Genomic DNA, 27,997 nt, shown 5'->3' with positions numbered 1-27,997 from the left:
TTTCCTGAGATTAAGAATTCCTCATATCAGTGAGATCATATGATACATGTCTTTCTCTGATTGACTTATTTCGCTTAGTATAATACCCTCTAGTTCCATCCGCGTCGTTGCAAATGGCAAGATCTCATTCCTTTTGATGGCTGCATAATATTCCATTGTATATATATATACCACATCTTCTTTATCCATTCATCTGTTGATGGACATCTTGGCTCTTTTCATAGTTTGGCTACTGTGGACGTTGCTGCTATAAACATTGGGTGCACGTAACCCTTCGGATCCCTACATTTGTATCTTTGGGGTAAATACCCAGTAGTGCAATTGCTGGGTCGTAGGGTAGCTCTATTTTCAACTTTTTGAGGAACCTCCATACTGTTTTCTAGGTGGCTTCACCAGCTTGCATTCCCACCAGCAGTGTAGGAGGGTTCCCCTTTCTCCGCATCCTCGCCATTATCTGTCATTTCCTGACTTGTTAATTTTAGCCATTCTGACTGGTGTGAGGTGGTATCTCACTGAGGTTTTGATTTGGATTTCCCTGATGCCGAGTGATGTTGAGCATTTTTTCATGTGTCTGTTGGCCATTTGGATGTCTTCTTTGGAAAAATATCTGTTCATGTCTTCTGCCCATTTCTTGACCGGATTATTTGCCTGTATTTCAATTGGGCCATTGGGTTGCTTTCTTCCATATTGTTGAGTTTTAAGAGTTCTTTGGATATTTTAGATACAAGTCCTTTATCAAATATGTCTTTTGGAAGGGTTTTCTCCCAGCATGTGGCTTATCTTTTCATTTTCATAACAGTGTCTTTCACAGAGCAGTTCTTAATTTTATTAAAGCTTAACATAGTTTGTTGTTGTTGTTGTTGTTGTTGTTTTTGCTTTCATGGATCTTGCTTTTGGTGTTGTATCTCAAAATGCATAACCAAATCCAAGACCCCCTAGATTTTCTCCTATGTTATCTTCTAGAAGTTTTATAGTTTTGCATTTTACATTTAGGTCTATGATTTATTTTGAGTTAATTTTTGTGAAAGGTATAAAGTCTGTGTCTAGATTTTTTTTGGGGGGGGGGGTGGATATGGATGTCCAAATATTCCAGCACCATTTGTTGAAATGACTAGTTTTTTTTCCCATTGAATGGCCATTGTTCCTTTGTCAAAGATTAGTTGATTACATTTGTGTGAGTCTATTTCTGGACTCTCTATTCTGTTCCATTGATCTATTTGTATGTTCTTTTGCTAATACCATGTTGTTTTTAAGATTTTATTTATTTATTTGAGAGAGAGAGAAAGCATGAGCGGGGGGGAGGGGGGAGAGGAAGGGCTAAGGAGAAGAAGACTCTCCACTGAGCAAGGAGCCTAACTAGACTTGATCCCAGGACACTGAGACATGACCTGAGCTGAAATCAACAGTGGGACACTTAACCAAATGAGCCACCCAGGTGCCCCCCCATATAAATTTTAGATTCACTTAGATATCCACAAAAAAACTTGTTGGGATTTTAATTTGAAATGTGTTGCCTTTATATACCTTTTCTTTTCTCATCTTACTGTATTAACCAAGACTCCCAGTCCAATGCTGAAAGGGAGTGGTGAGAGGGAACATCCTTGCCTTGTTCTCAATCTTAGGGGAAAAGCATCTAGTTTCTCTCCATTAAGTATGATGTTAGCTGTGGGGTTTTTTTTTAATAGATATTCTTTATCAAGTGAACAAAATTTGTTTAGAGTGGTTTTTTTTTTTTAACATGAATGGGTATTTGATTTTGTCAAGTGTTTTCCCTGCATCTATCAATATGATCATATGATTTTTCTTCTTTAGTTTATTGATGTAATAGATTACATTAATTGATTATTGAGTATTGAAGCAGCCTTGCATACCTGGAATAAATCCCATTGGTAATGGTGTGTAATTCTTTTTATATATTATTAAATTTTGTTGAGGATTTTTGCATCCATGTTCATGAGAACTATTGTTCTATAGTTTCCCTTTCTAATAATGCCATTATCTGTTATCAGGGTAATGCTTGTCTCATAAAATGAGTTAGGACATGTTCCCTCTGCTTTTATATTCTGGAAGAGATTGTAGAGAATTGGTATAATTTCTTTCTTAAATGTTTGGTAGAATTCGCCAGTGAAACCATTAGGGCCTACTGCTTTCTTTTTTGAAAGGTTATTAATTATTGATTCAATTTCTTAAATAGATTTAATCCTGTTTAGATTATCTGTTTCTCTTTGTGTGAGTTATGGTAAATTGTGTCTCTCAAGGAATTGGTGAACTGGTCCACTTGGACACTTAACTGACTGAGCTACCTGGACGCCCCTCCTTTATTATCCTTTTAATGTCCATTGGATCAGTAGTGATTATCCCTCTTTCATTCCTGATATTAGTAATTGTTAATTACCAATTAGTAGTCTAGTAATCTATTCCTTTTTTTCTTGGTTAGCCTGGCTAGAGGTTTATCAATTTCATTGATCTTTTCACAGAACTAAATTTTGGTTTAATCGATTTTCTCTATTAATTTCCTGTTTTAATGTCATTGATTTGTGCTCTAATTTTTATTATTCCTTCTCGTCTGCTTACTCTGGGTTTAATTTGCTCTTCTTTTTCTGGTTTCCTAAGGTGGAAGCTTAGATGATTGATTCTAGATCTTTCATCTTCTCTAATATATGCATTCAACACTACAAATTTCAATCTAAACCCTGCTTTCACTGCATCCTACAGAATTCAGTAAGTTCTATTTTCATTTTCATTTAGTTCAAAATATTTCAAAATTTCTCTTGATACTTCCTTTTTGAACCATATGTTGTTTAGACATGTGCTATTTTATCTTCAAATATTTAGGGACTTTCCAGCTATCTTTCTGTTACTAATCTTCAGTTTAATGCCATTGTGGTCTGAGAGCATACTTTGCATGATTTCTATTCTTTTATATTTGTCAAGGTGTTTTATGGGCTGGTCTACTTTGGTGAATGTTCCACGTGAACTGAAAAGAATGTGTATTCTACTCTTGTAAAATGAAGTATTTTTTACATGTCAATTAGATCCAGTTGATTGATGGTGCTGTTCAATCCAAGTATATCCTTACCAATTTTCTGCCTGCTGAATCTGTCAATTACTGAGAGAGGGGTGTTAAAATCTCCAACTTATTAGTAGATTTGTCTATTTTCTTTTGCAATTCTATCTGTTTTACCTCACATATTTTGACAGTCTGTTTTTAGCTACATACATTTTAAGGATCATTATGACTTCTTGGAGAATTGACCCCTTTATCATCATGTAATGCCCACCTTTATCCCTGATAATTTCCTTTGTTCTGCAGCCTGCTATATCTGAAATTAATTTACCTACTCCAACTTTCTTTGGTTAGTGACATATCTTTTTCTATCCCTTCACTTTTTATCTATGTCTTTATGTTCAAAGGGGGTTTCTTGTAAACAACATAGAGTTGGGTTTTGTTTTTTGTCTACTCTAACAATCTCTGTCTTTTAATTGACATATTTAAACCATTCACATTTAAAACAATTATTGGTACAAATTCTTTACATGTTTGGTAGAATTCACCAGTGAAGCCATCTGGCCCTAGAGTTTTGTTTGTTGGGAGGATTTTGATGACTGATTCAATCTCCTTACTAGTACTTGGTCTGCTCAGAAATTCTCTTTCATCATGATTTAGTCCTGGTAGGTTGTATGTTTCAAGAAACATATCCATTTCTTCTCTGTCATCAAAGACACCGTTCCTGGACATTGTCCTTTTCTTCATTCTCTCTCTTTGCAATTTAGTTTGTGACATTTCGATTGACATGTCTTCAGGCTCATTGATTCTTTCCTTGGCTATGTCTGGTCTACAGATGTGTCCATTGGGGACATTCTTCATTTCTGTTATGGTGTTTTTTATTTCTAACATTTTTAAAATTCTTTCTTAGGGTTTCCATTTCTCTCCTTACATTACCCATCCGTTCTAGAGTGTTGTCTACTTCCTCCATTAGAGCCCTTAACATTTTAACCATCATTATTTTTAATTCTCCATTGCATGATTCTAACATTGTGTCATAGCTGGGTCTACCTGTGATGCTTGCTTTGTCTCTACAGACACATTTTTTTTCTTGTCTTTTAGCAGGTCTCATAATTATTTGTTGAAAGCCAGACGTGGTAGATCAGGTAGTAGGAACTGAGGTAATCAGGCTTTCAGTGTGAAGCTTTATATTAACCCAACTAGGAGCTGGACTCTATTTAATGTTTGCTGTGGCTGTAGGTGCCAGAGGCTTCAGTTTCCTTTGTTTTATTTTCTCCCCTTGTGGTCCTTGGGCTTTCCTAAAAGCTCCTTCTTGACCAGAGGAGCTGTCGATTGTTATCCACTGTTGTTACATTGGAGCCCTTTTGACGTGGTGGTAAGGTGCTGGGGAGAGACAGCATTTGCTAATCTTGTGATTAAATCTCACTTTCTTAGTGGGCTTGAGTCCCTGGACTATGACATTCAGAAGTGTTTCTTAGGCCTTTTTTCCCTACCCTTATGTGAGAGAGGAAGGCCAAATGGGCTAGAGTTGTCTAACTGCCCTTCCCTCAGGTCAGATAAGCCTCTGGTAAACTAGTCTCCTTTGAGGGAAGTCTTGTGTTATGGAGAACACTTAGAGTATGTTTCAAAAAGGTTACTTCCCCACACACACCCTGTGCCTGAAGCATGTGGGCCTTTTCTCCAATCACCACCTTGAGAACCCAGTGGGGCTCTGAGGGTAAAACCCACAGAAGTGTGGAGGACCCCTAAGACAGGGCCCCATACTCAGCCTCCAGCAATTCCTCAATCACCAATGAAGCATTCCTACCAGTTACTGGCTCCAGCAGCGACTGCTCCTAGTAAGCTGACCTTGACTATTATTCTCTCTTTTCATGTGTCTGTCCAGTGTTCAGGATGGCACTTTGCCCTGTGACCTCAATTCTCTAATGGATGTAAGGAAAGTCATTGGTTTTCAGTTTGCTCATCTGTTTTCTTGTTGTGAGGATGGGAGTGATGACTTCCAAGCTCTTTATATGTCAGTGCTGAAGCTGGAAGTCCTTTATATGCATTTTACACTTTCACATCAATCTGGAGAGTTAATCTTTCTACTCCAGGTTATAGAGAAGAAACCTGAGGCTCAGAGAGGTTAAGTAATGTGCCCAGGGTCACCCAGCTAATGGGTGGCAGAGCCAAAATTCTTTGTCTTCTAATTCTAATGGTTTTTGAGAAACTACCAATCCCAAGCATTCCAGGAATGTTTGCTATATAGGCCTTTTCAGAGATTTTCCATGGTATTCTTGGTGAAATCTGGACGTGGTCATTTAACCTGAGAGTGAAATGAGTCTCATGATCCACCTGACCAGTCTCTGTCTCTAGCCAAGAAAATGGCCAAGTTAGCCAAGATAGAGCCTTATCCAGCCCAGAGTCCACCATCTCTCACATGGGGCCAACTTCAGTATTCACTGGTAGCATCCTCCAGTGTGTGTTTATTGCCATAGAATCATAGTGTTTAAAACTAGAAACCCTCATTCCAACGCCTTTGCTTCACAGGTGAGACCCTGAATTCTAGGGACTCTGAGACCCTGGTAAGTTAATGGGAGAACCACCTGCCATCCATTGGCTTTCTACCTCACTACCTTGCTCTTTTTCCTAGATCTTTCTAGGAATTAATTTACACATTTATTTTTGAGATAGCCAATAAACGGCACGTGATGAAACCTACACTCTACCCCATCCTTTGCCACATGGGGGAGGGGAAAAGGCAGACATCATGCCCGTGGGCTGCCCTGCATCTCACTGGAGATTTGGGACTTCTGGTGGTTAGGTGTGTCAGCCTTCAGTAAGTCTACCCTGAGGTTTAGGTAGACCAGTGGTTCTCAATGGGGGGGTTGACTTTGTACCTCCCCCCATGCCCCTGAGGGCATTTGGTCATGTCTGGAGACGTTTTTGGTTATCACAACTAGGGAAGGAGGGAAGTCGCTATTGGCATCTAGTGGGTAGAGGCCAAGGATTCTTCTTAACATTCTGCAATACATAGAACAGATTCCCTCACAACGAAGAATTTTTTAGCACCAAATCTGGAAAGTATCAAGGTCGAGAAAGCCCGAGATAGAGCATGCCCATTCAGAATCTCCACGGTTGCTCTCTGCTTACTTGAAATAGCCACATCTTCCCTTCAGCTTCCCTAAAAGACAGCTCCTGGGCCAGGGGGAGCAGTTCCTCGTGCTGCTCCCCCACCTCCCCCCACCCCAGCCAACGCAGGGTGGGAAAGGGTGTGCACCTGAACTGTTCTGCGAGACCTTACATGACTGAGGTGCCTTCTTCTTGGTAGCGTGTGGGTGTCTCTGCCCACACTTCCCCACTGATCACGTCTGTGAGGGGAGGAGGAAGCCTTATGTAAGCACAGCCTCAAACAACCTTCTGTCATTCTGGCACTCCAGGCCTTGGGAAGCCCCCTCGCTCCCGAAGTCTCAGGGGAATGTGGTTCTGTTCTGAACCTGCCCTTCGGGGTCTGCTGGCCACCCGAGGACAAAATCTGAGCCCTTCAGCCTTTGAGATGGGCCTGGCCAGCCTCCTCGCCATCCCCTGCAACCCCAGTCCCTCATCCCAGCTCCACTCCTCTCCCACAACACCCCAGGCAGCAACTGCATGGGCTACTCTGAGACAGACCAACATGCTTCCATTCGTGCCTCTGCTCCTGCTTGTCTCCCCGCCTGCAATACCCTTCCCTTCCTTGACTGTCTGGATGATGCCTACATGTGAGACCCTCCTTTGCGGAGCCTCCAGGCGCCTCTCCCTGCCTCCCCGCCAGCCAGTCCTGCTCAGTCCTGTGCTCTGACCGTTCTTGGCACAGTCCTCCAGAAGGCCTCCCCTTGCTTGACGGTGTTTGCAGATGTCTGTATCCCTCCTGCCCCAGTGGATGCCGAACCCATGCCTGACTCACATCTAGGGCCCAGGGCTTAGCACAGTGAAAGCTAATTGAAAGGATGAGTATGTGAGTGAATAAATGAAAGAACGAATAGATGGATGGCATGTCATTGCTCCTTATTCTCAGAGCGGCCACTTCCTGGACCCTCATGATTCCCTGTCGCTCACCCGGTTACCTAGACACAGGACACGTGACCTCAGCTCTGCCTCTTCTGCCACTCATGCTGAATGATCTCGAACAAGTCACTTGCCGTCTACACTGGGTGCACCCACGGTAACCAGCTATAATGCTGTAGGTGTGATCCCAAGTATAGCAGGTAGTAGAACCCCACCCAAGTTCAGGTCTCCCCCTAATCCTCCATTTGTGGTGGCCCCGACCGGCCCCCAGACAGCAGTGCTCCTGAGTGTGAGTACAGTGAAGGAAACGTTTCGTGCACTAATAAAATTACCTTCTCTAAAGAAGGCAATTTGCATGTTAATGTTTTGGGTAATTCTGTGCAGCTCCAGTGCCCTCGGGGCTGTAATTTCTCTCTGACAAAGTGATAAAAATAAACTCCTGCATAAAAGAGCATTTCTCTTCTCTCTCGTTTGTGCCCTAAAGTGACATTCTTAATGTGAGTCAAGCTGAAACCCACTTCTCGATCTTGTTTTTGACACCGATCTGCCTCCCATCCCCTTTCCCAGTGACAGGCTGGCTCCTCAGAACTCCTCAGAGGGGTCTCTCCTTGAGGATCAGGCTCCATCCTCTTGGTGAGTGGGCACCTCCACTCCCAAGGCTGCAGACTCTGGTCTTCTGTAAATTCCCGAAGGTGCAGCCAGTTAACTGGAGGGCAAACGTGGGGCATAAGGGAAGGGGGCTGCCTTCAGTGGGTGAGTTAGGGTGGCCTGTCTCCCCCCAGATTGCCCAGTTTTTGGAAACAACTACAATGCATGGAGAGTCTGAGACTGACCTCCTGGGCATCAGACGGTTCACCTGCCAGGCTTGGCCCCTCTGATCACCTAGAGACAAGAAACAAAGAAGCTCAGATGTTGAGGTGTCCTCATGTGCCCGGCACAGCCCCGGCCCCTTACATCTGTATTGGCTCATTGAAACCCCACAAGAGCTGGGCAGGGTAGGTAGAAGCTGAGGCTCCCAGAAGTGAAGGGAATGAGCCCAGGTCACCTGGCAGCACATAAAAGACAGACCCTGAATTTGAACATAGGCCTGTGTGGCTGCTTGTGGCATGCTGTTGGTGACCCAAGCAGTGGGCGAGCAGGAGAGAACCAACGTTCAACAAACGCCTACTTTGTGCCATGCGTTATGTCTATATATTTCATTCAGTTAGTCTACTAATGTTAGTGACCGCGTGTGCAGTGGCCCGTGGGACACCCGGGTCTCATGCCCCTGCCAGGCTGGTAGCAGAGGCAGACCGAGCTTAAACATAGAAACACAGAAATAAACCTGTATTTACATGTGATGCACTCTATGAGATGAAATAACTAAGTTTCAAGGAGACTAGCAGAGGAGACCTAATTTATATTAAGGAGGTGGTTTGGGGAGATCCGTCCGTAAGAGCATTATACCTGAGGTCTAAGTGCTAAGGGGGGGGTGAAGACTGAGGGAAAGAATGTTCCAGCAGAGGGAATGGGTAGTGACAAAAACCCTGAGGTGGGAGAGTGTGCAGCAGGTTCTAGGGAACGAAAGCTGGCAGTGGGGGGCAGGGGGCACAGAGGCAGAGGGAGGGTTCTGGCCCAAGGGGGTGGGGCAGCTGCAGAAGTGGACGGGGCTGGATCTTGCAGGTTAAGGAAGCGGATGTTGCTCCAAATGCTGTTGGGGAGGCGACTGCAGAACATGTGTTTCTGAAAGGTCATTCTGGAGGCTGTGTTGGAAGGGGCAGGCTGGAAACAGGCAGACCAGTGAGGAGGTCGCTGGGAGTCCAGGGGAGCCATGGCCTTGGTGGGGGTGGTTGGAGATGGGGGCGGCGCTGTGGGAGAGGAGTTTCAAAAATGGCTCTCCGACTTCTGGCTTGAGCAGTGAGGTGGGTGGAGATAGTATTTATTGAAATGGGTACAATTTAAGGTAAAGCAGGATGGAGAGGGAAGGCCAGCAGATTCATTTCTAACGGGCTCTTTGAGATGCTGATGAGATATCCTGCTGGCAGAAAAGCTGGAGCTAGCGATAGGAGCTAGCGATAGGAGCATTGATTCCTGGCAGATATTTAAAGCCTAGGGAATGAATGACAGCAAGAGAGAGCCCTGGGCCCAGGCAGAGAGCCCTGCAGGACCCCACACCCCGCGAACCAGAGAAGAGCCAGCAGAACACTGGAGCCCCTGAGCCGGGAGTTGCCAGGAAGATACAGAGCAAAGCCAGAAAGTGGGGGCATCAGAGAAGTAGGGAGAACGCACTTTAAGGAGGGAGGCTTCCCCGCTGACAGATGCCGCAGAGGGAGCTGGGAAGGGGAAGGGAAGGGGCCCAGTCTCTTGGCAGGAGCAGTTCCGGTAGAGGGGGAGCGGATGGAAGGCCACCCTGAGGGGCGGACGCAGCATTGCTGTGAGCAGTTCGGCTGATCTGGGAGCAGAACTAGAAAGGTGAGAGGAAATGTTAAGGCAGCCTTTAAACAGTGCCAGAGCCCAGTGAGTTTGATGGCCGATGGGCACACTTCCTGAGAGGGGAAGAGACTGCTGAGCTGGCGGCACCAGGCACGGACTCCAGACCACCCACCTCTCCTCCTGCAGGCGCTCTGCAGGCTTTCCTGCCTCTCCCGCAATTCTCTGCGGCTTCCTCTGCATTCTGACCTTACCCACTGCCCAGCACACACACACACACACACACGCACGCATGCACACACGCACACACACACGCATGCACACACTTTCCCCTCCGCTCCGACAGACGAGGGCTTGCATACCTCCGTATCCACCTGCTGGGTGTCAGCCAGGGTCTGTGGACTTGAATCGCCCTCGCTGCCGGCAAACACACCCTCTAGAGCCAGACTGCCATGGGGGACGAAGAGTTAGATTTGCTCTCCGAAAGGGGAGACCGGTGGGGGCTTGGCACATTTCAGCTGGGAGGCAGAGAGCAGAGAGCACAGGGTGAGAAGGGTCTCCTGGGGAGGTGATGCGCACCCCACCTCCGGAGAAGACCAAGTGGGGGGCAGATGCCCACTGTCAGCCACGCCAGGGAGGGCAACCATGGCTTGGACTCTCACAGGGGAGCTCCAGGCAGACAGAAAGTACTAGCAATAGTTGGGCTTCTGCGTAACTTGCGCTCCGCCCCCACCCCGCCTCTCAGAGTGAGGCCGATGTGGCCAGATTCACAGAGCCGGGGTCTGAGTCCCCATCACCTCCAGGCTGTGGGACTCTGCCTGAATGTCCTACCTCTGTGCACCCCAGCAGCCCGCGGCGCCCAGCTAACAAACAGAACCCAGGACAAAAGCAGTTTTGCTCTGTCATTAAACACTGGTGAGCGGCCCAAGGGTTATAAATGCATCTACCACCCAGATTTTGTTTTGAGGATGAAATGAGAGGTGTCCCTAAAGAGCTCGCCGCAGCGCCTGATACACACCAAGCACTACTCATACTACTTCTTCCTATTTTGGGTGTTACCATCGTCCCGTAAGGGCCTGGATTGCGTGATCTCTGAAATCCTTCCCAAGCCAGAGGTTTTGACCACTTGCTGAGGAATGAGTGTTGGGCCTCAGAAGGTTCTGCTGGAGCCATTAATCCCACGAGAAATGTCTGGGATCGCTCGAAGGAGTTGCAGGAAGCGGTGACGGGTCTCGTAGCCCATCTGCCCTGCCAGTGACTCAGGAGCTTGTGCTGGTTGTGGTGGGGTCGGGGGACGCTGGCTGGGACTGGAACGGGACCCCGGGCCACTCTGCGCTGCCCAGCAGTGTGACCTGTACCTAACGAAATGATGAAGGAGCTGCTTTCGACTTTGGTTATTGTTATTTGGGTGTCACGGGCTCTTGGTGATAACGATTTTCCTGCAGGGTCTATTTATGGTCCATTCCTGACACTGACTAATTTTTCCATCCAGACAAAGAGAAAGGTGATGGTGACTTGTTGCCACTGTAATGCGTAAATACAACGACCGGCATGTGCCATTCTGTGCTCAAGCTGTGTGTGGGGGCGGGGGGAAGGCTGTGGGAGTGAGGCGGCTCTCTCTTTCTTCCCTGAAAGGATGGGCCTTCTGGAGGTTTCCATCCGGTTTGGGGAGAGGCAGTGCAGAGCAGTGGTGGGAACCCCAACATGGCCACTGACCAACAGCGGGACCTTGGGCAGGTGGCGGGATGGCTCAGGGTTGCCGTGAGATTATAGGAGCGTGCAGGGAGAGCGCACAGTGTGAATCCCAGTGGGCAGGGTGCCCCTGATAAGTGACTCTTGTCACTACCAGTTTTTAAACATTGAGAAGCCACCATCCCTCCCAATGCTTCTGGAGTCCCAAGAAATCACCCAGTTTGCAGAAGGGGAAACTGAGGCCTAAAGAGGGGAGGTGACTGTTTCAAAGTCCCTCAGGGACAGAGACCATTTTGAGAACCCCGGTCTCCTGACCCCCCCGCATGACTTTTCCTCCCTGTCATCCCGGCCAATCTGCCCATTTACTCCACGAACAACCGCTGAGCACCTGCTCTGGGGCCGCTAGAGATGGGGGCGAAGACACCCGGGCCCCCCGGCAGTCTAGTGTGGACACAAGCGGTCAGCTGTCTGCCATAAAAGAAGCAAATGAAACCAATGTCCTGACAGCGCAGCAGGACACATGCTGAGGGCACAGAGATCCAGTGGGGAGGTTGCCCGAGGCTTCGGGACAGCTGTTACTAAGCGCCACGATGGGCTTTCCCTGGGAGGTGCCTTGTAAAAGCCACTTGGGAAAGGTGTGATGTCCCCACTTCACAGACGCAGAAACGGAGGTCTGCAGAGGTGAAGCCACTTGCTGAAGACGAGGCCACAAGTACACAGCATAGCTGGACCCAGACCAGCACATCTGAGCCCCAGGCACTGTCCCATGAGCCTGATGCTGTCTCGTGGGAAATGTCCAGGTTCCATCTCCCGAAGCGGAGTCCTTGGAGACCCCAGCCCTGGCCTGCAGAGACCACACTCACGTCTGGGGGCATTGTGCGGGAGCAGACAGGGAGCCAGGCTGCAAGGTGCCCTAAGAATGCAGGGAAGGTTCTGTTGATTCACCACCTTGGAGTTGATGCAGGCTTCACAGACAGCCCTTGTGGGGAACATTCCACCGCCCAGAGAGGAATCACTAAGCTCATTCCAGTCTAGATCATTCAGCTTTATTTCCTACCGACGATTCCAAACAGAAAGCCTGTATACTTACACATTTAGAATTTCACTATCATACAGAAACATCTATTCTAGGTGGGTCATAAGAAAGATTTAAAGGCAGCTGAGAGAGAAGGAACTGGCAAGTGGCTGGCCTCGCCCAATGCACCAATACCTTGAAATGGAATTAGAGCAAGGAAGCTCCGGTATTTTTGAGAGGAAAACAATTATCTCCTATTCAGTCTGGGATAATATCCCTGGATGTCCACAACGATTTGGATTTAATTATATCATCTATGCAAATGTGTTCCAGAAACTGTAAAAGAATACATGAGTGTGAGATGTTAAGAAGAGCGTGATGCAGGACAAACAACAGGGGTCTGAGCATCAGGTAGGCATGGGTTTAATGCTGCCCTGTCCACCTTCACAAGCCACTTGGCCTCTCTGGGTCTGCGCTCCTCGTCCTTGTCATAGCATCCTCTTCTGAACATCACCTGGAGAACCAGACGAGCAAACGGAGATGCTTTTCAAATTTGCAAGGTGTTATTGCTGCTTCTGTCCTTGAGCTCCAGAATGGAGGATGGGATCATTGGAGAGCGGCCACTAGCCCTGTCATTAAGTCCTGTGCACGAGGACCCCTCCCAGGGGGTGGGGACCAGAGGACTTTCGAAGGCAGAAGGAGCCCGAAGGCCCACCCTCACCCGCTGGCTGACAGAATGAGGCTATGGTCTCTCAGGGGCCGCATCCCCGTGTGCAAGTGACAGTCTTGGGTGAGAGATGTGCATATGGCCACATCCAGAATGCTTCAAAGGCTGCTTTCTCCAGCGACATCCACCAACCCAAATAAAATTGCAAAAAAATATTCAACAGCTTATCTTCAGGCATGGGAGGCAGGTGGGCGGAGCCCATTTGCAGGGACCGGGGGACCCGCACCTCCTTGCTGACATCTGGCAGAGATGCATGGGGCCTGCTGCAAGGCGGGTGTTGTATCCGCCTTCGTCTCTTTCTTCCCAACAACCCGAAGGACCATTCCGACGTGGCCATCTCTTTGAAGGCTCTCGAAGCAGCCACGGAGTCAAGAAGTTTCGAGAATGGTTCCTACGGTCTGCCACCCTCCAGCTGTGTGACTGGCAAGTCTCTTGGGCGTAAAATGGGATTGATGTGACGCCTGCTGTCTAGGGCTTCTGTGGGATTCAATAATGCACTTGACGCCTTTAGTTCAGGGCCTGGCCCATCATAAGGGCTCCATAATTATTAACTAGTGTTGTTTATTTTCATTACATTTACGGCGACTGGCCTCTACAGCAGTGTTACCAAAGACATGCCCCCAACTTTGAGAGAGAGCTGTAAGGGCTTTCTCCGGGAACTGGCAGAGGAGCAGGGAAGACGGGGAAGATTTCTTCTATTTCTCCTCAATGGCTCGGGTGATCCCAAAGGCTCCGGTGGTGGTAGGAGAGTGTCTCCATGGACTGGGTGAGCCACAGCAGAACCGAGAAGTTGGGATGCTACAGAATTGTTAAAACCCTAATCCCCGGTGTGACTGTATTTGGAGATGGGCCTCTGAGGAAGTAGCTGAGTTTAAATGAGGTCATAAGGACGGGGCCCTGATCCGAACAGACTGGTGTCCTCATGAGAAGAGACAGCAGAGAGCTGGCTCGCTCGCTCTCTATGCCATCCGAGGACACGCAAGAAGGCAGCCGTCTGCACGCCGGGAAGAGAGCTCTCACTAGAACTCGAACCTGCTGGCAGCCTGATCTTGGACTTCCGGCCTCCAAACTGAGAAAATCAGTCTCTGGTTTAAGCCACCCAGCTATGGCATATATGGTTTATGGTAGTCCAAGCAGACAAAGATGGTGAGGAGGGGTGGGCAGTGGGATTTCAGAGGAGGAAGTTTGTTCTGGGCGTTCCCCATGGTTCTTGATGGCCCACAGCAGGGCTAGCCCAGCACTCGGCTTCTCAGAGACCATGCTCTTCACTTCGTTACTCCACTGCCTCCTTGAGAGCCTTTAAGGGGATGGCCAAGACGGAGTCTTCATCCCAAAGTTTCCTGCTCACCCATGGCTGCAGAATCACCAATGCTGCAGTTACAAGTGCAATTTTAGGGGCCTCGTGGCCCACACACAGAATCTCCGGGAGTTGGGAACAGGAGCCTGCATTTCTGGCAAGGTCCCCAGGTTATTTTATGTACAAAACGTTTGAAAACCACAGGCCTTGAGGGGAAGTCCAGTCCTCCTCTGCTGTTAAAGGCCCTCCTTCCTAAGGGCTCCTGACTTCCCTCACATCCGCATGCGACCCACCAGCAGATTGCAGATCTGTTGACACTGCCCTCACGCTCTGTGCAGAATCTCATCATCCTTACCACCTCCGCCACTCCCACCCTGGTGTAAGCCATCAGCAACCCTCGCTTGGACCAGTGCAGTAGCCCCTAAGGCATCTCCTTCTGTCTCTTCGCTTGTGCCCCTTCCTCCTGGTCTCAACACAGCAACCACACTGACCACGTGACTTCCCGTCTCTCCAGTGGCCTCCCATCTTCCTCAGCATGGAACCCAGAGTCTGACCATGGTCTACAGGGCCCTCTGTGGCCTGGCCCGTGAACCCTTCCGGTCTCATGTCCCTCAGTACAGCTAGAGAAGGGCAGAGCCTCGCAGAGGGCAACGGAGCTCTGCCCCACTTAGCGGTCAGCAATGATGCTGGGAGATATCCGGTTTCTCAGAAACCAAGAGAGGACGAAATGCAGAGCTGGAACAATTTCATGGTTGTTCAGCTCCGTCATTCGATTTTAAAAATAACTCAATCAGATTGTCTTAAAATGCAGACATTTTTAGCCCAAAGTCAAGCTTCTCAAAGTTCGGGGGCAGGTCCTTTTGCAGATAGGCCACTTTTTCCAGATGGGTTTTCAGAGCGGAGCACGGACAGACTGAACTCGGCAGTGGGGAGGAAGATGAGGAGGAAGGGGTGAATTCTCAAAGTGGGGTCCCTGGACCAGCAGCCTCAACGTGGTCGAAGTGCAAATTTGCAAAACTTCAGAATTAGGAACTCCAAGGGTGGGGCTCGAAGCTGTGTTTTCACATGTCCTTCTAGAGCCTCTGGTCTGGACCATCTTGGGTTCATAATTCTGCACGTTGTCTAAGAGAAGAGTTTTCATAGGTGGTCTTTCCCTTTGCCGCTTGGCTTGCCCTGCTGTCCTCAGCTGGAAGATGGGAACAGTAACACCTGCCTCACAAGATTGCTGAAAAGTTCCCAGTCCATTCAAGTGGATCAAATGGATCTTTTTTAGCGCCTGCTGCGTGCCGGGCTGTACTGGGCACTGGGGATACAGAGAAGGCTGGGGCAACGTCCCTGCCTCCAGGAGTGCACAATCCCATTGGGGAAACAGCCTCGTCCCCATGGATTTGTCCCAATATATAGCCCGGAACAAAGGGAAGCCCCAAGAAAGGACAACTGACTCCACCTGGGGATGAGCCAAGGCGAACGTCACAGACCTCCAGAACTTGGAGGCTGGGTTGGGGGTATTTTTTTTTTTAATATTTTTTTTCCTAATTATTTTCAACAATGAGCATGCATTACCTTATTTGGGAAAATACAGAAAAGTAGAAAGAAGAATATAAAAAGACCCTAGAAGTCTAGTACCACTCCCCTCCCCACACACACACTGTAGTGTAAGTGAGTTGATGATGAATACCACTGTGTACATTTCATTTTCCTTTGGAAGGAATATTTTGAAATACTTGAATGGCTCTTAAAACTTTTGCCAAATTGCTTTTCAAACGTCCATAGCGATTTCACCCCAACTCCCTATTATCATTATTTTGCATTTCGGTTAATGGGTGAGCAATAGCGCCCTGTGGCTTTGGTGGGGACTGGATGTTTTCTCTCTTACTTGCTAATGTAAGTGAACTACCCATTCATGTGCTTGGTCCACTGGAGGACTCGATAAGGTTTAAGTATTTTCAACATGAAATTAATTACCAAAACCAGACTTAACATTAAAAAAACCCAGACTCCTAGGGTTTTATTGCAAAAGAAAAAATGAATCAGAAATAAAAACAGTGGCGTACCATGTGCTTATGATCGTCTTCTCAATAATAGTGAAGAAAATATAACCGGTCTCAGCGTCCAGTGGTGGGGGGTATGGCGAAATGGTATGCAAAGCAAGAGGTGATGGAATATTATGCAACTATTAAAATAATGTTATGAAGCTGCGAAGCAACATACAAAAATGTTTATGGTATCATTTTAAGCCATAATAAGTATAAAATTTTGTGCACGTGCATTACAATTAAGTAAAAGCACATCTTCTGTGGACAAAGAGAGAGGATAGAAGGTCAGTCTTCAAGGGCACTTAGGTTCTAGCGGGGGGACATTCATGAGCTTTCCTATGCTTTCTGCTGGCACTGTCACTATATTTTATAATAAATAGTAAGAAGGAAGGAGAGAGACCCAGAGAGAACATGGGGACTGTCTGTGGAGGGTCTGGAAAAGGCAGGACAGTCCTGCCCCCCTGGAAGGCAACTTGGATTATCTTGCGTGCATTTCCTCCTCCCGCTCTCCTCCTCCCACCCCCAGCCCCTCAGAGACTTAAACACTTTCCATTATCTCAAGCACAGTGAATACTGACCCGGGTCCGGCCACCATTTCCTGGGCCACTTGATGAAATGAGATGCAAGAACGATGTCTTGTCAAACTCAAACATACAGCCCCTCAACATGGCCGTGGTGGGAGCCGGCGACCCACGTACTCGTGGTGTATAGTGTGGGGCGTCCCTCTTCCCAACCCTCACGGGCCTTCAGACTCTCAGACACGCTCAGTAGGGTTGAGCAGACAATGCGGGGCTCTCAGCCCTTTTCCCCAGTCCCTGGCCTGAGAAGTATCTGGTTTTCTTTCTTATTTTGGTGGTGGTGGTGCTGTTTGAGGTCAGGAGACCTGAGTTCTAGTCCCGCTCCTGCCAGTCACTGGCTCTGTGACTTGGGCCTCATCTACTGCTCCCCTCTCCTGTAAAATGAAGATGCTAGACCAGGCTTTTGGAGCAGCGGGAGGGCTGGTGCTTGGCCAGGTGTGAAGAGCCAAGAGTCCCTTAGGTGAGTCGCTTCTGGTGAGGAAGGTCTGTGAGGGCAGGGCTCCGAGCTACCACCCCCCCCCCACAAGATTTCATTTGAGGAATAAAACAAGCAAACCCCACAACGTTTCTATCACTCTAACAAAATAAGACCCCCGCCCTCCCCCCCATGACTGGAGAACGTGCTCAGGCTGTACTGGGCGTGGAATTGCACAACCGGCTCCCGGCTCCTTTTGCCTAGGCACCTGCAGTCGCTCCCGGCTCTCACGTCCCCTGGCCTTCCAGCCCTTTCCAGTCTCGTCCAGCTGCGCCCTTCTCCACCTGTCCTGCTACAGGCATCCTGGGTTATTCCTGGGCCACATGCCCCACCTCCTGCTCCCTCCTCCCTGTTCCCGGCCCAGCCCACTGCTCCCAGCTCATCTCTGCCCATCAAAGCCCTACCCGCTTTGCCCATTCCTTATTGCAGGAATCAGATGCAGAATCAGCAGTACATGAGGCCTGGGTTCAAATCCGAGCCCTGCCACTTACCAGCATGTGACCGGAGGGCAACTTATTTCGTCTCGGGGCCTCTGTTTTCTCATCTGCACGATGAGATTTGTAGTGGGGATCCGAGTGCCTGGCTCCTGCAAGGGTCAATACTGCCCTTCCCTTCCGCTTCTCTTTCCCCTGCGTGCATATAACCTTTATCAAAGTAGAACATGTATGCAGGAAGTTTGCACAGCCTTTTCTTCAAAGTAAGGCATGCACCTAACTTCAAATTCAAATAGTAGCAAAGGGTTCACGATTACAAGTGGCTGCCCCTGCATCACCACCTCTTTCCGTCCTCCAGAATTTCCCACTGCATATTTTAAAACTGGGTACATGAGCTATTGATTCCATAATGGGAAGCCTGTATGTCTCCGTCCCCTTCACCCATTTCGCCCCCCACCCCCAGGCCCCGGCAATCATCAGTTCGTTCTCTGTATTTATAGGTCTGATTCTGCTTTTTGTTTGCTCATTCGTTTGTTTGGTTGGTTTTGTTTGGTTTGGTTTTTTTTAGATTCACATAAAAAATAAAATAAGGTATGTGTTTACTATAGAAAATCAGGAAATGTAGACAAGCAAAAAGAAAACCAAGTATAACACCTGAAATCTCATTTCTCATTTTAGAACGTTTCTTCCAGATGGCTTAGCCATAATACTTTTTCCCCAATAAAGTTCCTTGTATTTTTTTTTCTGTGCCTTATTAGTTTAATCACAGCCTTATTAGTTTAATTAAGGGAAGGAAGCGAATATTTGTTGAGTAAAAGGTGCTCAGTGCTTGCTACCCCAGCGTGGGCATCACCCAGGAAGCTTGTTAGGAATGCAGAGTCTCAGGCGCCACCCCAGAATCGGCATTTTGACAAGATCATGCACGTTAAGGCTGAGAAGGGCCTTAGACCGGAGCTGCTCAGAGCCGCAGTGCAATCCGGGAACTGTTCCTTCTAGTCCTGGACAAGAGGCTTGAGCCAGAATGTAAACGCCTGCTACTTCCTTTGTAGAGAAAGACTTGCTACAAAATACTGCAGCTGAACGAAACAATGCAACTGATGAGGAGGGTGATTTCTACTCTGGCCCAGGCTCCTTATCTTGTCAGACACCAGGGACACCCAGTTCCTGGACTTGGCACCCGCCTGCCGACCACACTTGGAGTAGCGCTGTTAAGATCACACACTTGTGAAGTTGGGGGCTGGGACTGCACTGGGTTTCTCTGGCTTTGGATCCTGGCCTCTTCCACCCTGCTGGGATCTGCCTCCCCCACTGGCAGTGACAAATGCACGTGCCTGCACAAATGCACATGCATGCATGCACATGCGTCCATGCACACACTCTAGGAGAGCCCTGGCCCATCGTCGGTGATTAGGAAACATCCATCTCTCTCTCTCTCTCTCTCTCGTTTTTAAAGATTTATTTATTTGAGAGAGAGGGAGCGTGCATGCACATACACGTGCTCATGTGGGGGGGAGGGGCACGGGGGGAGGGACAGGAGGGAGAGACCCTCGAGCAGACTCCCTGCTGAGTGCAGAGCCCAACGCAGGGCTCAATCTCATCACCCTGAGATCACGACCCAAGCCGGAATTGAGAGTCAGACGCCCCACCAACTGAGCCACCCAGGCTCCCCAGAAATATGCGGCTCTTGATGCAGACAGAGCCCCCCTTGGCCCTGTGTCTCTGTCTGCACCAGGCCTCTGTTTACGTTAGAAGGGTTTTACACCGGGGTTACTGTTCCCTTTATCAGCTCCCCATCAGGGCCAAACAGAGCAGGGGACTTGCAGAGCATCTGGAGTCAAGAAAAGCTGAGCAAAAAAAGCTTTGATGGACTTGGAAGGAGACAAAGAAACAACTTCTTTGCTCAGCACCAGTTCCTAACAGGAAAAGAGCTCTCAGATCCCAGGGTCCATATAGAATCCAGGATTTACAAACTCCAGGCCAGGCTTCTCCCCAAGAACAGCAGTAGGGGAATAATGCTCCTGAGCTGGGAGGCAAGGCCACTGGGAAGGTATGGATCAGCAGGGGCGAAGTTGGCCTCCTTTAAAATACTGAGTGTCACCTTCCCTGAGGAGCTCCGGAATCCCATGACTTTGAATCACGGGGTTCGTTTTTACTTTGACACTGGGGAGACTCACAACTTTTCACACAGCACAAATTATTTAAAAGAATTGAGAGTCCAGGCGCGCCTGGCTGGCTCCGTTGGTGAAGTGTCTGCCTTCAGCTCAGGTCCTGATCTCCTCGGGGTCCTAGGATCGAGTCTGCATCGGGCTCCCTTCTCAGCGGGGAGTCTGCTTCTCCTTCTCCCTCTGCTCCTCCCTGCCCTTTGCGCTCTCTATCTCAAATAAATAAATAAAATCTTTAAAAAAAAAAAAAAAGAATTGAGAGTCAAAGTTTGAATTTGCAGGCCACTATTCTTCTGGCTGTGTGACCTTAGGGAAGTTACTCAGCATCTCTGAATGTTGGTTTCCTCATCTGTAAAGTGGGACGTAATAACACTGAGGATTAGTGGCAAGGTCTGTAAAGTACCTAGCGCTAACTCATCTGTTGATCCATTCACTCCCTCATGTATTCAGCATTCTATCTTGAGCACAGGGTGTCTGGCCCTGGGGGAAGAGTGGCGAGCTGGAGCTCACAGCCCAGCAGGGAAGATAGAGATTGTTGAAGAACCAACCGCACAAACACTGAAGAAGCCGCAGTCAGTGCTACGAAGGAAAATGCAGGAAGCCCGTGCCAGGGGCCACGTCTAATGTGGGGATCAGGGAAGGTTTTACTGAGCAGGAGATTTTGAGCTGGGATCCCAGGGACGAGTAGGAACTTATGAGGCAAAGTAAGGGAAAACGTTTCAGGGACATAATGGGGACTACTATTACCTTCTAGAATATCATTTCAGGTAGAGAGAAGGGGTCAGGTTTATTTTACTCTTTGAAGTAAAATCTACATAGAGCAAAATGCACAAATCTCAAGGTACAATTTGCTAAGTTTTGACAAATGCACACACCCATGTAACCAACACGTCTATCAAGATCTAAAACCTTCAGATTTCTCTCAGGAGCTTTTTCCGGTGTTACAAAAGTTAGGGGCTGGGTTTTAATGCAAACATTTGAGGATGGTGCAGAGGAATAAGGCTTCGGGCTGGGTTGAAATCCCAGCTCCGCCACTCTCCACCCACGGGACTTGGCCCGGCTAGCTCCCCTTCTCTGAGACTCAGTTTCCTCGTCTGTCAAACCGTGTGAATTAAGCCTGCCTCATAGGATTGATTAGGGGATTGAATCTACAAATGGTTGTGAATGCCCAGCTGGTGCCTGCTCAGGGTAGGCACTCTGGGCGTTTAACCCAGAAGCTGAAGTTTCCAGAACAGAAGCAGTGGGTGAGGAAGCAGCCTGGCGGCTGGAGTCGGGCTGTCCCAGGGCAGCGTGCTCACCCCCCTAACGCTGCTCTCTTGGTCCACAGGCATGTGCTTGCAGGCCTTCGTGGAGGCTTTCTTCTACCTGGCTCAGAGGAAGTTCAAGATGCTGCCTCTCCACGAGCAGGTGGCCTCACTGATCGACCTGTGTGAGTACCACCTGTCCCTCCTGGACGAAAAGCGCCTGGTGTGTGGCCGGAGCGGCACGTCGGGGGGCCGGCCCCCAGACAGCGGCAGCCCCCAGGAGGCCGCCCCCTCGGCTCAGCTGGCAGAGGGCAACCCCCCGTCCTGCACAAACAGCGCCCACAAGTTCTCCCATTCCAGACACGCGCTGTCCTGAGGGCCACTCGATGCTGCCGGTGAAGAGCGAGCCCTTCAGGGCCGAAGAGAACCCTCTGGGCTTCCCGCCTGCGGAGAGGGGGCAGGCTGCGGAGAGGTCCTGCTGGAGAGCCCCCTACTTGTCTCCACGTCCTGCTCGGCTGTGCTTTGAAAGGCTGATGATTCCCCGCCCGCCTTCCTCTTGGTGGTCCAACTATTCATGAGTCATCGGTGGACATACGACATCCAAAACGTGACAGATGGCATCTTCTATTCTGGGCTCACAGGAAGCAACAACCAGGGTAAAGCTGTTGTACTGGGGGCATGGGGCGCCCGCGGTGCCCGGCCTGAGCTGTGGTGAGGAAAGAACTCGAGGAAGCCGCGTCCCGGGTCTGCCGGGGCCTCCGAGAGAACACTGTTCAGTCCCAGGGACATCATGTTTACTTCCTACCAGCGAGCTGTGAAAATCAAGCGGCACTAGCAAGTGGGCAGACGCGACTCTCCCGTGCCAATCGTGTGCTCCATGGGTGCAGTTAACAGATTGGCCTCATTTATTTCTTTAGCTTGCCTGTTGCTGCAATGATCGCTTCGTTATTAATTAAGAAATAATTAGCCAAGAAGTAACTAAGGAAGGATCCGAGAGTCTTAGAGTGGACAGGAGCCTCAGAGGTCATTTTGTTTGATTTTGTTTGACCTTGACCCCAGGCCGGTGTCCCACCGTCACGTGGCTTCTGATTGCCCACCCTCCCTCCCCTCCACAGAGAGGGCGCCACTTCGTGGCCCGCAGGGGGATGGCAGGCACTGCCAGGGGCCCCTGGGTGGGCGGAGGGGCTTCAGCGGGGAGGACAGAAGACCCTGGGGAGGGCCACTGTGAGCAGGAGCATGATGTCTGAAGCTCAAGCGGCAGGCGTGGCGTGAGGGAAAGGAGGGCCCACGCTCTCCCTTCCCCAAGACCCTTTCCTTGTCTCCATCTGTGTCCCCAGGCCAAGCTCTTCTCAGAGGGGGAGACTCAGAGGCCACCAAAGGTGGCACTTTGGCAAACCAAGCCCTGCAGAGCTCACTCTGGGCTGTTTGGCGACAAGAGCCACCTGTAATGACTGTTTTGCCAAACAGCAGGACAGGCGGCCAAAGACAGGAGGCGCAGGAGGAGGCTGCACAGGGACAATCATCAGCTTGATTCCCCAGTCCCCCCAGGTCGTTTCCTAATGCTGTTCCCATTTTCAGATGGGAAAAGAAACGTCCGGGGGTCGGGGGGTGACCTGGTAGTGTCAGACTTGGTCCAGTTCTGTTGGTCGACCCCAGAGCCCCATTTCCTTTTTTTTTTTTAAAGATTTTATTTATTTATTTGAGAGAGAGTGAGTACATGAGAGGGGGGAGGGTCAGAGGGAGAAGCAGACTCCCCGCCGAGCAGGGAGCCCAATGTGGGACTCGATCCAGGGACTCCAGGATCATGACCTGAGCCGAAGGCAGTCGCTTAACCAACTGAGCCACCCAGGCGCCCCTGAGCCCCATTTCCTTTATGTGCCCCAGTGAGTGTGACTCTAGCTCCAACCGCCCCCGCCCCGGGGTCCCCCAGGGCCCTGCCTTTCTCCTGCAGTCTGGTGGCCTGGGCCAGGACAATCAGTGTTCCTAAGCGGTCTGCTGCGAGAGAAACCATCTTGGACGACCCCAGGCCCATTCCTCAGTCCCTGTTGTTGCCGGAGCAAATGGGCTTCACGATGAAAGACCCAAGTAAACGTGTCTCTCACACTTGTTAGCAACTGGGAGCAGCACAGAGTCTTTTTAACAAAGCTCTGATTTTGTTTTCAGAAAGCGTTCGCTTGCCAACATGGAGTGCAGTTTTCAGCTCCAAAATCGACAAAGAACATTGGATTTTGTGGGGGGGATGTCAATAAGTTGAATTCGAGCCACGTGGTTTGGGGTGACTTGAAAATGCCAGTTCTCACGGTGAGGAATGTCCTGTCCCCCCACCTTTGCACGTCATCTGAGGGCAGGTGGCTCTGCCCAGCCCTCCAGGGCACTGTCTCGAAGGAGCCCCTGCTCTGTGTTAGGGCCCGAATGAGCCCTGCACCCCATGGTGAGTTTTGGAAATGAGGCCAGTAAGTGACAGACGGGCCCTTTTTTCTCAATGCTGCTGAGCAGGAAGAATTAGCAGCTGCTTCCTTATCAGGGTGAGTGATAGACTTCCCCCACCTCCTTGGGGCCCAGGGGAAGCCCCCCTTGGGTAGCTGGCCGCGCGTGCTGCAGGGTGCAGCTGAAGTGAGAGCAAAGACAGACGTTCCCTTTCTCCTAGAAGAGAGGAACCGGGAGCCAGGGAGCTGGGGTCCGGAGATGCCCCGCGAGAAGCTGAGCCCCCTGTGCTTTGCCCTGTGTCACCCCATTTCTGGGATACGGCCCTCAGGATCTACCCCTGGCCTCTTCTCCCCTCGTCCCCCTTCCTCCCCCTCCTGCTGATACACACACACACACACACACACACACACACAGTCCAGCCGAAGTCCCTGAAGGGCCGGCACTCCAGAGTGGGTTGAGTTCAGTGAATGGAGAAGATCAGGTTCCGCCTGTCTCAGCTTGGGGACACCACGGGGCCATGCCTGCCTTGCTGCTGCGGGTGCCCCGGTCAGCCTCCTCCCTCTTCCATGCTAGCCGTCCTGCTCCCCTCCCTCCAGGCTCCTAGGAGATGTGCTTCTCTGCTGTCCCAGCAGGAGCGCCGTCCGCACAGCCTGGCCAGTCCGGAGCCGCTGGAGGGGCTTACAAAGGCACGTTGGATCCCGTGCAGCTGTTCCAAGCATCGCCTGACGGGCCCCTCCCCATGTGCGGAGGCAGAGCGTCCTGGAGACAGAAGCCTCCATCCCCAAACAAGTGCCCTCTTGTTTCTCCCGTGGGTCCCTGCCCACTCTCCCTAGCTCGGACTTCATCACCTCCTGCCACTCCTCCCCCTCAACTCATCCTCCATCCTCCATCCCCAGTGGCCCAGAAAGAATTCAGAGAATCACAGAGCTGCCCACACCATCCCCTAATTCAATCAGCCGTCAGCTCTGTCCAGATAAAGCCCACGCCCCTTAACCCAACGTTCAAGGCCGCTCATAATCCAGCCCCTTCGTCCTTTCCATCCTGGCCCACACACGTCAGGGGGGCAGCCTCGGCCCCTGTCCCCTGCCACCACGCTCCCAGGGCACTCGCTGTCTGTTGCTGCCCCTCAGGAAGAGAGTGTGCTGGTCTCCTGCCACCGTGGCGGGTCCCAGGATGAGGACCTGCTCCGGGCTCTCCCACCTTCGTGCATACTGTTCCCTATGCCTGGAGGGCCTCCCTCCGTCCAATGGACACTCATCTTCAAGGTCCAGCTCAAATGTCCCACTGCAATCCCCCCAGCAGGATGAACTGTTCCCTCCATCTACTCGGGAGAATCTGGAAAGTTCTGTCATCATGCTTGCCCTGTGGCATCACAGTGCTCCCTCCCACCAAGCTGCAAGTTCTTCCAGGTCAGGCAGGTGCTGGATTCACGCCGGCCCCTCGAGCATGGAGTAGGGGGTCCAGCAGGAGCTGGTTGAAGTAAATGTTCAGCGAGTCCCAGGGGAGGAGCGGTGTTACAGTGCTTCCCCCCACCCCGAGCCTGTGCGTACCCTTAAGATTCATGGACTTTTAAACCCTGCCAAGGGATTCACTGAACCCCTCCGTGCCCCCAGCTGGCTTGTTGGCTCCCCGGGGCACCGCAGCTGCCCCATGACCCCAAGCAGACAATGGATCCTTTGACCCTGGGCCGTCTTTCCTTTGTCCTTTGTCCCTTTGTCCTGGGCTCAGGTCTGGGCTATGCCCCCCCGTCGGCATCCCCTCTTGTTCAGCCTCAGAGACTAAGGCCTGCCGGGCTGGATGATGCTCGCCATGGCTCCTGTCTGAGGTGTGGAGCCTTCTCTTCAGCTCTGTAGCCGCCTGCGTCCGCGTGGGGTGGGTGAGCTCAGAGTAGGCAATCCCCACGTGAATGTAGATGCTTGTGGGGGGGAGTGCTAGGACTGGTTTAGGGTGGAGCCCAGACATTTGGAATGGTGTTCCTGCCTTTCTAGAACCAACTCCCTTTCCCATGTGACTTTAACAACACCTGTTCAGCACTTCACAGTTTACAAAGTATGGGTACATCCACCTGCCCCCTGATACATCCATCCTGCCCTCTGGGGATGGGGGTTCTCACAGACAGGGGGCGGAGGCCCAAGCTCGTGGCTGGAGAAAGGCAGAGCCGGACCCACAGTAAAGCCCCAGGCTCCTTTCTTGGCACCGTGACCACCCTGCACAGAGACTCAACACTCCCAAAACCCAGAGGGGAGAGGCTTTGGAGCCCCTTTCAGAGACGTGGGAGGCTGGGGGGTGGCCCAGCTTGTGCCCGGGCTTCTGGGGGCTAACAGGGGCCTGCCCACCTGCCCCTCTCGTGCCCACCTGCTCCCCACCCCAGCAGGGCTCCAGGGGCCAAGCGGCAGGTCCCTCAGCCACACAAGGCGGTGACTCACTCACTTGGTCCCTGGGAGCTAAGACAAGGAACAGCAAGCACAAAGCCACACAAAAGTGTGGCTCAAATACCATGCTATCTTCAGACCGCTTCTGGTTTCCAACAAAGTGTGAAGGGATGAAGGAAAAACTTTCCTTCTTGAATGTTGTAATCCATCAAGACGAATGAAGCCCAAACAGTCAGCTCCTCTCCCTCTCCACCTGCCCTTCATCCTCACATGACACTCGCAGGCTGAAAAATGGCCCCGGCTGTTGCTCTAGCACCTGGAGTTGGCCTTGTGGTTAGCAGAGTATTACGCCACAATGGCTTCCTTCTTCTTCTTCTTCTTTTTTTTTTTTTCACTTCTTGATTAATGTCCTAAATTCCTTGGCCCTATAATTGAAAATGGGCTTGAAATGGCCGGCATTTGAGTACCTTCCCTTGAAGCTCAGAAATGATGAAACCTCTTGCCGGCAGAAGCTGGTGTTCCCAGCGGCTGAGGGAGCTGTTCTCTCTCCGCGAGGTCAATTAACCTAAAACCCACTTCGCCTTGACTGACATTTTTTTGCCAGTCTCCTACTTGGTGTGATGAACGGGAGAGGGATTTTCCCAGATGGCGTACGAATTTCTCCCTCATGAAAAAAATCCCAAATGTGTTTCCGTTCCCAGGGACAAAAAAGGCTTTGCAGAACACTCAACCTCCATTACCTCCATCTCTAGTAACCAAAAGTCCGGACGTTTATATAACTAGGAAAGCCATGCAGCACAGTGCTTACGTGTGCACGCGTGTGCACACCTACACACACACACACACACACAGCACCATCGAGCTTTTGCATAAAATAGCAACATTACTGATGATTTTCTCATCTCTGGCAATTTCCTTCTGAGTCTTATTTAGAGAGGCGAGGTAAAAGGGCTCTGTGCGGCCCTGGGGTAACATAACGGGCTCCCCAAGAGGCTCCTGGGAAACCTTTCCTCTGACATGAAGGTGCTTGTGAGGATTCTGACCAGGACCGTCGGCCCGGGCCTCGGGGACCCCGGGGCGCTCCCCGGCTGCAGGAGCGAGGCCACAGTGATGGGGGAAGCCAGCCGGGATATCTTCCTGGCAGAACCTCTTGCGTCACAACGGGGAAGCCAAGACCTGCTTTTGCAGCGCCTGTCGCTCTTGCTGGGTGACCGTGCACCAGCGACCTCACCTCTCTGCCCTATTTCTCGGGCCCTTACAGTGGCAATCGTGTCATCATGGACATGAGGAGCCTGTCACGGGACTTGGCGCCCAGGAACTACCTTAACAAATGGCTGCTGAGATCTGCTAGGACGGGACAGATGCCGGGGAACCCTCGGGCCCACCTGGACGTCCCCCACAGAGGGGCCCTCGAGGTCCAGCAGATCCCCCACCCCCTGCAAGGCGCTCCAGCCCTCCTCCCTCTGAGCAGGGCTCTGTGCTAGGCTGCAGCTCCTGCCTCTTAAAAGCCTTTAAACATTCGTTATTAAATTTTCATGGCACATAAAGTCAAGGTTCTGTTACTTGGCCTCAGTTGTCTTGGTAACTTTGTAAAATGCAATAATAAAACAAAGCTGAGTGTTGCTAAACACAGGCTCATTGTAAAAACGGCTGCAAAGTATTGACCGTTTCTTCCGCGTGATACTTTTTCACAGCAAATCCACCAGGGTGGACAATGCTCGTTCATTTTGGGTCAACTGGTGAGAAAAGGGCTCCTTTTAATTTGTTCCTCCCCGAATGGTTCCTGTGTGCCTGGGAAGCTAAATATTGCCTCAAGGAAACTGTGCGATCCTAGCGCGGACGGAGGGAGGTGTTTGGAAGATCCCCACCGCCCCCGCCTTGGTCTGCGGAGGGCAGCCTCCCCTAGGGAAGGAGGGACGTGCCCCCAGAGTGTGGCCACCTGTCAGAGGCCAGGTGGCAAGGACAGCTGCCCTGGGAGGGAGGGTGGCCCTTCCCGCCTCGCGCGTCCAGCAGCACCGCGGGCAGCTCCGGGCGGAGCAGGTGTGCGTGCAAGCTCAGCCTGGCGGGGAGGCTCGAGGCAGGGCACCTGCCTGGAGAAC

General features: G+C 50.5%; 1 protein-coding gene and 1 long non-coding RNA gene across 6 annotated transcripts in view; one reads left to right on the top strand and one right to left on the bottom strand.

The window, feature by feature from the left end:
* LOC145717113 (uncharacterized) overlaps positions 1–17,843 on the bottom strand; it is a 20,115-nt gene extending 2,272 nt beyond the window's left edge. The window contains exons 1-3 of the long non-coding RNA XR_014140144.1: positions 17,751–17,843; positions 9,802–9,957; positions 7,864–7,912 (exon numbers count right to left, since the gene is read on the bottom strand). This is a non-coding gene — a long non-coding RNA (uncharacterized LOC145717113). The remainder of the gene's footprint in view (positions 1–7,863; positions 7,913–9,801; positions 9,958–17,750) is intronic.
* The window catches only part of TTLL11 (tubulin tyrosine ligase like 11), a 213,588-nt gene extending 186,041 nt beyond the window's left edge, over positions 1–27,547 (top strand). For all 5 annotated transcript variants that reach the window (XM_081803512.1, XM_081803513.1, XM_081803514.1 and 2 more), the window contains one exon: positions 21,183–27,547. In XM_081803512.1, coding sequence (XP_081659638.1) covers positions 21,183–21,475 — 293 coding nt within the window. In that variant the 3' untranslated portion in view covers positions 21,476–27,547. The remainder of the gene's footprint in view (positions 1–21,182) is intronic.
* Positions 27,548–27,997: the final 450 nt, after the last annotated feature.

The sequence above is a fragment of the Leptonychotes weddellii genome, chromosome 14 (genome assembly GCF_054177405.1).
Source record: "Leptonychotes weddellii isolate Sample4059 chromosome 14, ASM5417740v2, whole genome shotgun sequence".
In the NCBI taxonomy this organism is placed as follows: domain Eukaryota; kingdom Metazoa; phylum Chordata; class Mammalia; order Carnivora; family Phocidae; genus Leptonychotes; species Leptonychotes weddellii.
This window is presented reverse-complemented; position numbering and strand designations above follow the sequence as displayed.